Source organism: Schistocerca cancellata, chromosome 5 (genome assembly GCF_023864275.1).
Source record: "Schistocerca cancellata isolate TAMUIC-IGC-003103 chromosome 5, iqSchCanc2.1, whole genome shotgun sequence".
In the NCBI taxonomy this organism is placed as follows: Eukaryota; Metazoa; Arthropoda; class Insecta; order Orthoptera; family Acrididae; genus Schistocerca; species Schistocerca cancellata.
In genome coordinates, this window is record NC_064630.1 from 356,977,490 (window position 1) to 356,990,642 (window position 13,153).

The 13,153-nt window shown below is 38.3% G+C and overlaps 1 protein-coding gene across 1 annotated transcript in view; it reads left to right on the top strand.

Annotated features, from left to right (window-relative positions):
• The first annotated feature begins 7,180 nt into the window (after positions 1 to 7,180).
• The window catches only part of LOC126187831 (syntaxin-6), a 207,404-nt gene continuing 201,431 nt past the window's right edge, over positions 7,181 to 13,153 (top strand). Inside the window, exon 1 of the mRNA XM_049929133.1 lies at positions 7,181 to 7,404. Within this exon, the coding sequence (XP_049785090.1) occupies positions 7,370 to 7,404 (35 nt within the window). The 5' untranslated portion in view covers positions 7,181 to 7,369. The remainder of the gene's footprint in view (positions 7,405 to 13,153) is intronic.

Below are 13,153 nucleotides of genomic sequence, written 5' to 3' on the forward strand. Positions count from 1 at the left end.
AAAAGTAGTTCATGACAAGGAATCAAAACCAGAAACTGGTTCCAGGAAAGCCATTTTCAAATAATCTATAAAAAGACAGACAGTGGATAGAACCATACTGCCCAATTGACTATGTCACTGTGCTATTTGTGTGCCCGTCTTTCAAAGGTGAATCAGTTATATCAAAATGATTAAGTGAGGAGGCAAAAGTTTTCATATGAATGACAGCTTTGGTTGAGGAAATGATCAGTGCAGATAGTTGGTGTAATGAAGGAATGTTGGTAAAGCTTTAGTTTCAGTCAATGAAGAAACATTTTAAGTTGATAGCATTTGTTGAGGAAATGTTGAGTAGCAGACAGTTGGAGACCCTACAGGTGCTGGTAAAGGATGCAATTTCAGACAGTCAAGAAACATTAAAGACAATTTCAACAAGTAACATATATTTATGAACAAAGATGGCATACCAAAACAAGGCACAAAACTGCATGACAAATACTTCAATTTTTTTCTGCAAACAATTTGTATGCTTCCATTCCAGTGATGTGCAGCTGCACTGCTGGCAAAAGCTCTCAAACACAATATCTTCCACAAGTTTCTATTATTTTAGAAACCACTTGTATGATTTGCAATATTATCTACAGTAGAGTGTGGAGTCTGTATTCTTGAATGAACATGCCTAAGAAGCTATAATAAAATCTGATACATGAAACAGAGCACACACATATGTTTAAAAAAAGTTAAAAACATCTTCCATAGTTAGTTACACCTCCACTGCTTTTATTTTAGTGACCAAAAAAAAAAAAAAAAAAAAAAAAAAAAAAAAAAAAAAAAAAAAAAAAATCAGCTAAACACAGTGGAAAGCTCAGATGTTAATAAGATGATCAAATATGTTGTGAAGGAAATTTTCTATAGAATGTATAGCAGTTGCACAAATCATACGAATTGCTTGTTTTAGTCACATCATGCATAAACATGGAAAATACATTGTCAATCTCTGTAACTGCTATGACATCTCTCACAGGCATTGCAAGCCACGTGGCATGAGGTTTATGGCCTCATACTGTGTGAGCTGGTTGCCTGGACTGTTGTAAGCCATTTTGGTGTTCATGTATGTCCACAGATTAAAGTGACATCTGTATCCTCTTTATAACACATCCTGCAATCTTCAGGACAGTGTTTATTTTGGTTTTTGGACTTTCCTATATCTGCTACACTAAACTCATGTCTGGATGTGTACTGTGATAGGGTTTCTTCTCATGACTTGCCTGCCTGAGTCTATGGTGAATTTACCTGTTTCTTGTTTTATGAAGCCACATTTATTCCATGTATTTGTACAGAGTTTTATATGGAAATAAATGTTCAGTGATGTCTACAGAATCCAAAAGATCAGCTCGTGATCAGACATATGTACTGGTATTTTCAACTACAAAGTATGCTTGCAAAGTGCTGTGATGTACCATTGGAATGGCATCAAGTGAACTTTCATTTAGGAAGGCTAAGTCATTCAATGGTTACTCAAATAACAGCAGCAGCAGACAACGTTAGTATTAGGCTCCTAAGAGCAACTGCAGAAAGCAGTAACGTATGTCTCAGTTTGTCTCAAACAATGCAGAGGCATTGTATCAGTCTCATTATTTGTGACGTACCTAAATGTAAAATCTTTTCATAATGCAACAAATTTTATCTAGTTATTCACCAAAAACCTTTTTGGGCCAAACTCCAAAATGCCTAATCATACTTCACAAAGGCTCCTCGTACTGGGCAGTTACTTGTCAAATTTTCAATATTCAGTTTACAAGAGCATATTGAAAAGTAAAGCTTCTGAATTTTTTATGTGAAAACTCTTAAATCTTCTCAAGCAAAACAAATGTTATTAACATTCTACACTTTTATTTTTTATGTCTGCATATTCTCACCCTGATGACGAAACATTTCTCCCAACAAGAGAGGAGTTTTTTGATACTGGTGCTGTAGAATATTTGACTTTGTTGACAGTCACAATCTTATCTCTGCTTGCGCTGCTTCATCGCTATCAGAATGAAGTTCTTGTAGATGTTCTTTAAATCTTGGAAACAGTTGGAAATCGGAGGGGGGCCAAGTTGGGGCTGTATGAAGGATGATCGATGACAGTAAACCCAAGGTGTCAGATTGTTGCTGCAGTCATGTGTGTGTTCTGACATTGTCATGCTGAAGGAGAGGATGTTCCATGCAAGGACAAACTCTTCAAATTTTCGCCGTTTCTCATGCACCGACACAGTTACATTACACATCTCTATGTTATATGCTACAATTTGGAGCCATCTAGTGGTACAGGGCTGCAAATGTGTAGACATGAAGAATAAAGGTGTAGAATGTCAATAATGTTTGTTTTATTTAAAAAAACTTTAAGAATTTTCATGTAAAAAAATTGGAGGTGTTACTTTTCAGCATGCAAACTCATTGCAACGATGTTCCAAAGCAGATGCACTGTCTGTTTTGGCTATGGAACATGATCCAAACTTTCATAACCAGGAAACTTTGTTGTTGCAAATAAACCATCACATTGTCCAACCCTCAGAGAAGTTCCCTCTCCCGCGTTGGGATGCGCCCCTGTGATAAGGCAAGCTCCTACTCTCAGCCAAGTACTGTCTTATATGCAACAAGGTTGGTGAACCACACTATTGACAGCATAACAGACCAGCCTTCATATATTTGACGAAACAACACCAACCCCATGATTTCAAAGGAGTTACCCTCTTAACACCTGGAAATGAAGTGTAATTAATGTGGACACTACAATGTGGCAGTCAGCCACAAGTGTGAACAAATGAGAACTTAGACCACATAAAGGGTGGAAAAAAAAAAAAAGCCCCAGCTCTCTATTGCAGGCATGGCAGTCTACATGCACATTCTTTGCTTCTGGTAAAGCAAAACTGATACATGGTCGCAGGTGTTGCTGAACTGTTCTATGGTAAAAAATATAATGAACTGTGTAACTGCTGTGGTTGTACTTAGCCTGGGAGTTTATAAGCAGATTGTGTTATGTGAGAAAGTCATTATCCTGACACAGGTTAATTCTTTTGAATATCTTCCTAAACATGGGAATTAATAATATTGGCCTATAGTTAAAGACATCTTTCTTACTTCACTTTTCATACACTGGTTTCACAACACTCATTACATTTATGTAATGTTGCAATTACTCATGTAGGTAAGAGGTTTTGAGATTACTTTTGGGCACATCTTAGTAATTGCACTGGGTATGTCATACCATACAGATGAATTTTTTTTCTTTACCATTTGTGTTACCTTGCCAACTTCCTGCTCATTCACCTCCACAAATTCACATTCGGCACCTTGGGTGAGGTGATATGGGGTCTCAACCTGTGTATTTATAATAAGGGTTGGTTCAGTTACTCCCAGGATGCTATACTTATATTATCAGAGTGCTCCAGTGCTTTGTTGTTAATCTGCTTCCCTAAAGATTAGTAGTTTCAGTTTTAAAAGTTTCCTTTTTCTGGTTATACTTTTTCCTTAAAAATCAGTAGATTAATAGCTTCACGAAGCAGGTTTAGATTGTGTATACTGTACCTGAGCCTAATAAGACTTGGTGGGAGCTTCAGTCTAGGGTTACTTCCATGTTGACAATGCTTAACTACCTTTTGGGTTTCTGTGACAGAGCAGCAATAAACGTAATGTCTCAACAGGCTGGAATAGAACTCTTTCCATACATCATTGGACCATTTCACCTGGTACATAGAATGCTAGTTTATAATTAGGAACATTCAAATTTGATCAGTTCAGAGCCTGTTTCTGGAGAACAACCGTCACCATTTTTGGCACAAATGAATTTAGGTACTCTGACAAAAAACGGCCAGAGTAATGAAAATTAAGATAACTATAATCATCTTATCTATAGTATTTCTGCTGATTACAGCTTAAGGTATTTGTCTGGAGTATAGCCTTGTACAAAAGTGCAGTTCAGACAAGAAGAGAGTAGATGCTTATGAAATGTGGTGGTATAGAAGAAATACTGATGATAGAGAGAGAGAGAGAGAGAGAATGCAGTAACCAGGTTCAAATGGATGTATGTATGTAGCAGCAGTTATTCACAGGTGATGATACAGTAGCATTGAGAACCACACCTAACCATTCTTCACATTGATGACAATGACAATGGCAAGTTATGAGTTAATATGCAGAAGCAGCCATTGCAGGCTACTATCAACTGATGAGGAAATTTTTTGATGTGTGCTTTGAGGTTCTTGCAGTTGTGATTACATTCTTTTATTCTGCACTTTCTTAACTTTAGTAGCAGATACAGAAGACAGTACCACATAATACATACCTTGTATCATGAAGCAACATGCTCTTTTATCTGGTGCCCAATTTGTTTGTGTTACTCTACAGTAATTGAAACAATACTGAACAGCACTTTTTAAACAGAGAATCGTAAAATACTTACATTCGTTCACCTGATGGAAGTAACTAAATTTTTGCAGCTTTTTTTAATAATTAGTTGTAGAACAGTTATGATGGTTTCACTCACAAATAAAACTCAAGGAGAAACTGTTATGAACTTTTGTTTCTTATATGACATAATCCATTATAAACAGACACTTCTTTCCCACATGTCTCATGCTGGATAATTTCAGTGGTATCAGAAAATAGCACTATAATGTATTTATGTTTTGTGGCACAAAAATATCATGTAACAGTTATTCTTAAAATTGCCATACATTAGAAAACTCTAAAACAAGTCATGCATATTTTCCTTCATGCTGTTCAGTAGCATTAATACTTGAGAATTTCTCCTGAGTGCGTAAGTTCTTAAATGCAAGCCTATATCCAACAGACTGTTGTGTGTGATATACACCTCTGTAGCACTGATAATGAAACACACATGAAATGAAAAATAGTCAACTCAGATTAGTTCATTTATTTTATTTTTATTTATTATTTATTTATTTACAAACCTCCTCATACAAAAATTTGTCCTGTTTCTTAAATACCATCGAGGTATTGGACAAAGAAGTTATTTAAAGTAACCATTCTGTCCCAGAACCAACAGCAAACTCAATGTGAATCTTTGCAATATGTCATTTATACCAAAATAAAATTACCAATAAAACTGCAGCATAACAAATTAGCTTATTATGTTTTAAAAACTGACAAATCTGACTGACCACATTCTCCCCTCTCCACCCCTCCCCCCCCACACGAATGAAAATGGAAACTATATGATTAGAAGCAAATTTATTGCTATGTAACACATTAGTGTGCAACACTTGGGCGTTTCCCTTAAAGTTCCAAAAACTGATAGTATCACATGAAATGTTTTAAATCACTAGATGAACCAAAGATGTACAGAAATTACGAAGCCCCTTCATAATTTTGCATTACCATAAACATTTTAAAAGGTGTAAAACATCCGCTGGGTCAACAGAAGCGTCCGATCTTACCCGTCGGCTTTGACCCGTGACGTAAGCGTGTTGTGGTGTGTGACGTCATTACGGCGCGGAGTTTGATTTGCGATTGTGGCGTGTTTGTAGATGTCTTGTTTTTGTTTGTCGTGCTCTCTGGTGGTGTGTTCATGGTTTTCGTTTGTTTCGTTTGTTTCGTGTGGTGGGGTCAGTTTTCTGTTGCTCAGGTGTTGGATTTGAAGCGGAATTTCTATTAGTGAGTTAATGGTTAATTTAATGCTCATTGCTGTACGTACATGTACATGTACATGTATACGTAATATGAAGCAATTTGATGAACATATTGATCTGTAGCGTAGCCCACTTGAGGTTAGGTTGGGAGTTTTTTTTTGGAATGCGGCCGCGGCAGCGGCCGCCTATGATTCGAAAATATTGATTTGACACTAATGAACATGTATACGTAATATGAAGCAATTTGATGAACATATTGATCTGTAGCGTAGCCCACTTGAGGTTAGGTTGGGAGTTTTTTTTTGGAATGCGGCCGCGGCAGCGGCCGCCTATGATTCGAAAATATTGATTTGACACTAATGAAGCCTGTGGGGGGATGGGGGGGCACTGCAGACTCCCCCCACCGCATAACGACACATGATGATCAAATTTTGAAAAAAAATGAAAAATTTTTTCCGTACCTGCTAAACTGCATAAGTGCCGATGTATGTAGGTGTAAGGGAAGCTTTCGTTTCTTAGTTTTCTATTGGGGGATGTGATCGGTAGGTTCTGTTGAGCTATATAGGTTAAGGGAAGTGTTCCATTATGGATAGGAATGTGTTTTTTGGTATTTGGTCAGTTTTGTGATGTTGATTTATTTCGTTGTTTTGCGTGGTTTTGAATGGCGGTCGGTGGCTACATTTCTGTATATTTAGTTTCTCCGCACCCAAAAACCCCTAATTTCCCACGCTTGTCCCGTTACAGTCATTAGGCTTTTTGTGAAACTTGTGTATTTCAGTGTTTACAATACGTATGCGATGTTTTTATATCCGCCATATTGGAATTGTTTATAGTCGTTTCCGCGGTATTTGTGACGTCATGGGTCAAAGCCGACGGGTAAGATCGGACGCTTCTGTATTTCCCATCCGCTAAAATACTGTGCTGCTAAACTGTTTATGGGAAATCTCTCTTTTGGCATCATTCATACAATACTACTATGCCTTTTACACAACATTAGGCATATCGTGTATATAATTGTTCGGTGGACATTAAAGTATCCCTTTATCCGCGATGAAGTTATTCTATTGACGGTGAGAGAAAAGCAGATCCCAAAACGTAACAATCACGTACGGCACCTATAATTTTGGACGTTTTGTTCGTTTTCCTACGATATTTTAAGACAACGTTTAATGTTTGTAGTTATGGATAAATCGATGCAAATAAACTTATATGAAGAAAGAAGGGAGGGAAAATATTACCGACACACTGCAATCCTGCACTAGAACTCCCACATACCCACGCCTTCCTCATTACAAAATTCCTCATTACCGCGTCTCTAATCGCTCTTCGATACATGTATCTATGGTCAAAGATGTTATCACCTGTCTATATTACCAACATTAGCCTAGACTGGAAGGTTAATACATATCTTCATAAGCAACATTTGAACCACCGTTAAAAACCTCTTTTATGCCACTCTAATTTAACATGTAAGTACACTGCGTTATGTAGGAGTTTCTTTTTTGTAATGTTGGTATCACAACACTTTGCTGTCAAGCTCAGCAACGAACCTCTCTGATATAGCAGAATATAGTTGTTCTAGTCGATGAAGGTGCGAAATGTGCGGTGGTTGTTTGGGAGTCTAGGTGCTAAGTATACAGCTGACTTCGCATTGATGCAACTGTGTGCTTTAAATAAAGCCTCATGAGTGAAAACGCGTGTATACAGACCGAATTCCACATCAGAAGCCTCTTGAATGAGTGTCGCTGAAAGCTGACATGACCCTTGAAGATCCATTCTTTGTAGTCAAAGAGTGAGTAAATACAATTAACTATATCTTTTCCGTAGGTTACCTGCACTCACACTAATATGCATTGTTTAACAAAAATATTTGTTGTCTTCTAATTTCTTATTACTAATACAACATAAATTAATTATTGCATTGAGCCGGTGCTGCGGGAAAAAGTTTTCGAAATCCAGGGAAGAATCAGAATTTTGAAACTTCTCTGGTCTCTGTAGCGATCTAAAGCATTTCAGACGATAAAATTCTTTCCTTTTAGTAAATGTGCCTACGTGTTTAAATATTTATCCCAACGCAGTCGGTTCTTTACGAATCACTGAAGTTGAAAAGTTTCAGCGACAAAGCAATATACCTTACGGTATTTTACATTTCTGTCTGTCACATGTATATATGCAAGGAAGAAATAGATGCTTCTGAATTATTCTTCTTCTCCTCCCAATAGTTATTGTGCCATGCGTATAACAGTGCCCATCAAATTTTTTCGTTCTGTTTTCGACAATTTTTGTTTGCTAAGTCAAAAAGCGCACATCAGACATTTACAAAGACCTTTTTATGATTCAGATCGAAGTACTGAGAGTTTTTCTTCTATGGTATTCGTAAGGCAAAGTGAGTGTTATATCTGCATTGTTCCAGTAATTAAATATTGTGGATCTTCCAAGACAACGTAAAGTTCACTTTTGTACTTTTCCACTAAAACAATACAACACTTTACAATTTGTGTATTGTGTTAACACAGCATTGAAGAAGCCCAGGCACTTCTTTTTTCAAGTGTAAAACATTCATTACGAAGTCGTCGCTTATACTGAAGGTTTTTTTCCACCTTGGCACCCGAAAAAGATTTACTCTCACATTCCAGCCGCTATGCACCGGCTCGAACCCCGCGGCTTTGTCATTTATGCCCTGACAGTCAACAATGAGACGGATTCTTATCGTTTATTTTCTGTTTAAATGAGTCGCCTGACGTTAATCAGACGCCGAAGCATCTTGTCTATGCGCGACTGATAATGAGTGCGCCGAAGTTTGTGCTTTAAAAATACGGATAGTGACGTTCTGGAATTTCTTTTCACACTGATTCGAGAACAAGGCAGCGTCTTGTGTAAATAGCGTATGTTTAAATTCCTGAAAAATGTATGTTATTCGATTTAAAATGGGCAAAATAATGCACAGTGGAATTATGTGAAGCTTCTGCGACAAAGCAATTTCTGCCGTGTCAAAATGTCAGATAATAACCTGTCAGACAAAAAGAGCGAGCTAAATGTAGTAGTTGCGTAGAAGCAAAAGTGAAACAGGTATGTTCGATCAATATGACTCACGTGAACGCCTGCTTTCGTTGTACATGCTTCGATGTCAACGAATAAATGAACCATTGCATGTTATTTCACTGTTGCGAGTTTTAAATTAGACTAAACACGAGAAAGAAAAGCAACAGCTGTATGTAGATCTAACAATCGAATTTGTAATACCAGTGCTGAAGCCAACAGGCAAAAACAGTAACTTACCTCATTATATATATTAGAACTGAAAAATATTGAAGTGAATACGTCTGATAAAACTAGGAAAACCTTAACAGACGGAACGGAAAATTGAGATGCAAAAATAGTTTCCAAAATCTGTAAAGAAATACAAGGATCACGCATTTCTTTAATTGCCAGAGGTTATGTCTCACCGCCTTATTAGCGTGCGAAGACCAGCGACGTGTTGGCGATACGAGACAGTTTCTCACGAACCGGGGAGATGTTCGTGTACCTCATCCTGGTTCAGCTGATGGAGAAAAAATGTCATATGAAATGCAGACTGTCCATTTTTCCTCTGAGAGGAAAAAGTGCAGAAGAATTTTCTGGACCTAGCTTAGTTCCATTGTGAAACCCCTCGCTTTTCATGTCAGTGCTCCAGCAGACACACAAGCAAACATAGAGGCAACGACAGAACTACTTTGGGCGGAAAGGCTTCTTTAAAACTACTTTGGTGTGTAGGTAGTTGCTAAAATCAAAAGGGGGGCGGGGGGGGGGGGGCGAAAGATTCAGGCATCAAGAGTGTCTGATGTCGCAGGTCAATGAAATCTGTTATGAACGTCGATAACTATTAGAGAACTAAGCAGTCCAACTCTTTCTTCGCCAACCATTGAGAGAAACTCTTTCCCCTCCTTGTTTTCGGTGAACGTAAATGATGAGGGATAAGGAAGAAAGGAAAAACATGACTATTTATATGGCTTCCTTATGACAACGGGACATAATTGGACTCAGAACACATGTGGAGTTACAGAAGCTCTAGGAACAAGAAACCATTTTGCATGTGCTTACCAGAACCCATTTAAAAGCCATTGACACATCTAAGAGACTACTACCGTAGGCAAGATGAACTTACTAGAGAAGAGATTAAAGGCGGAGTGGATATGTTTGTCAGTGAAAGGTATCACTGTTTCCTAGGTCTTGCACTGGCTTTCAGCTGTTGAGGTTCCTGCACAAATAAAGATCACAGTGTGTTCTTTATACCTGCTACGATGTGATCCACTGGATGAAAAAGTACTTAAAGCGGTCGCGGAACTCCTAGTGGAAGACTTCATCGCGTTCTGTGTGGTATGAGGCTCAGTAACCGCCTGCCTCTGGAGTCGAATGACTGAAAAATCGTTCATGTAGGATCGCTTTTGGCCATTGATCTCTGTTCGTCAACCCCCACAGACACTACACATGGGAAAGTGACCAAAGGTTTGTATTCCAGTGACAATATCCCAACAGTGTCCAAAAGGAGTCAGCAAAAATGGAACATCTGAAAGGCAAATTTAACATCATAATGCTAGATGACTATTTTAAACGATACAGTAGTGTCCGGCAGATGGCAGATAATAATGGTAGTGCGGTTCAACAAACCACAGAAGAATCTATAAGTAAGACGGTCTTTCGACTGGTAAAGTGAAAAATAACACTTCGCAGTTGGTGATAGGTGTGCTTTTATGCAGAGCTTTAAATTTAATCAATCGGCTGAAAATGCTGCAGGCTTTCGAAATGTGGGATCAAATGCATGATGTATGGTGTGTGAGAAAAGAACTGAGACTGATTTATCTACCAAAGTTTAATTTTTCGAACGGTAGTTCCCCTTCCAAGTGTTGCCCTTTAGCAGCTATACACCAATGACGCTGAAAAGCTTAAGTTGCTGGTGGGGCCTTTTACATGTCGGTCACATTCTTTTTTATGTTCTCCAGAGTCCCAAAATGACGTCGTTTTAAGACATGTTTCAATTTCGGGAAAAGAGAAAAGGCCCAATGACTCAGATGAAGTGAGTAGGGGACCTGTGGAACATCAGGAATGCCTTTTGAGGTCAAAAATTCCGTAATGGAAATGGCCGTGTGACCTGGAGCGTACAGCCCACTTGTCAGCGGTGGCCAGTCATACTCGATTCACCCATTTCCTCAGCCTTTCAAGAACATCTTTGTAAAACGCTTGATTAGTTGGTGAAACAAATTGTTTCGACGCGATACCCCTACTATCAAAATAGTAATGATAACAATAAAAATTTAAGAACAGAAAACTAATCAGCATTGTTTTGATCTGCTCATTCGAGCTTTTTCGGTTGAGGAAATGTCTCTGTGTGCCACTGCTTCTCACTTTGCTGCTTTGTCTCAGGATCGTACTAAAAAATCCAGAATTCATCATCTGTGATCACACCACTCAACCATTCGTGGTCATTGGAAATCCTGTCAAGAAGAACAATGTACATGTTTCTTAAACTGCCCTTTTTCTCGGCTTTGAGATTTTTTCGGGATCAATTTGGCACAAACCTTTCGCATGTGCAAAATTCCGGTAAAAATTTGATATATGGTGAAAGTGTTTAACAGGTCACCCATAATCATTATTGTTAAACAACGGTCTGATGTCACAAGAGAACGCACACTTTCGACGTCTTCGTCGATTTCTGAAGTTGAAAGTCTCCCTGAGCGAGGTTCATCTTCAACATGTTCTCGGCTTTCCAAAAAAGTTGCGCTCTTGATAAGGAATGTTTCCCATAGGCCTATTTCAACTTTTCATAGGTGACACTCGTGGATTCCCCAAGTTTAACACAAAATTTGATGGGATAGCGTTGCTTTAAATTCCGCTTTTCTAGTTTCGGAACACACAACATAAACACAGCTTCACTGATGGCGCTATCAAAAATCACGTGATGGCTATAAGTAGCTGAAACTCGGACCGAACATTTGGAAAGAATGAATGCACCTATCTACCCAAGTAGAACAAAACAGCGTGCCAGATTTCTCGCAATGTTGTCAGTCAAATTACTTTTCTCACACCCCTCATATGTCTCTACACATAGAGCAAGGAAAGATCTTGGAATGAGTTTCTGAATTACATTAACTATTCCACAATGCAACTATTTGGAAGGTAGTAAGGACGATTTTGAGCAAGACATTGTATCTAGTCATATTGTCTTGATGAAATTGCCTTGAGATTGATTCATACATTGAGGGAGCAATTTTTTCAACTACAAAGTCTAACATTGCAAGCCATCGAAAGGTCTGTGGGGCTTGAGAGGTTAAGCTTCTTTCCCAGCAACGAAGAAACATTGTTTTGAGCATCGGAAATGGATCCTGCGCACTGTGGCTCCAAATTCAGTATACCATGGCTACTTATCTTTGTCTGGTAGCTGAAATCTGGTCTGTTAGTCAATGTACTGGCACAGAGATTGAAGCAATAATGAATCTTTATCGAATCTAGTAAGAATTACACCAGTCCATGCAATTACCAGTCTATTGCCCCCTCCTACGGATAATTACCCAGTACCTCGTATGGGTTCTCGAATCCTAAAACCGGTGGAGACGTATCCGCTCCTGATCGTTGTATCACTGATAACTTAATACTAGCGGGAGCGGGCATGTAAAAGTTTTTCTTACGTGTAAATCATTCATATGGTGTCAGTGTTCAAAAATTAGTTTTGCAAAGAATCCGACAACTATTCAAACTTTCTATACCTTCAGTACACGTTTGTTAACGTGTTAAGTGACTATTTGTAATAGACATAAATTGCATTGCATTCACAGTAAGGAATTCTTTTAAATGTTGGCTGTATGTGGGAAATTTTTTAATTTTTGACTATTCGTTTATCTCAACAATTGAGATTCAGAGCGGCAACTGACAAATGAGAAGGCTGGAAAAATGCACAGGAAGGCTGATTTTAGGGTTTAATTTTTTTTTTAAACAGTCATATCTCAAAATGGAGACAATACATCATGTTATGAGGAATTTGCACGGTTTGCAGGCGATATCAGTAACAAGAAATGAACCTGGTTACCACACCTGAAAGACCTACAAACAAGTGCGTAAAATCACAGAATATTTTAGGATTCACAACTTCTGGATGTACTACGGTGATGTTTATAGATCACCATGGGCCTACTGCGTCAAGACACTACATGTTTTCCACCATAAAGGCATTAAGGTTACGCCTGTCGGACCGGAATTGTCCTGAATCCATAAAGAGGTTTGTGAACAATTTCTGCGAATACAGACGAGAATGACACTGACAGCTTGCCGCAGTCACTGGCATTAAGTGCGGTTGACTATGGAAACTCTGAACGATACTTGATTGTCAGTCTTTATGTACTCAAGTATTGGTTCACGACAAATAGAATGCCCACATGTATAGCTGTCCAGATGAGATCGGAACAATACCTGTAAATTTACGCTGACGAAAATGGGAAAGTGTTACACATTGAAGCATCAGTCCGATATTGCTCTAACTTGTGGAGATGCTCATCACAAAACGTGTAATA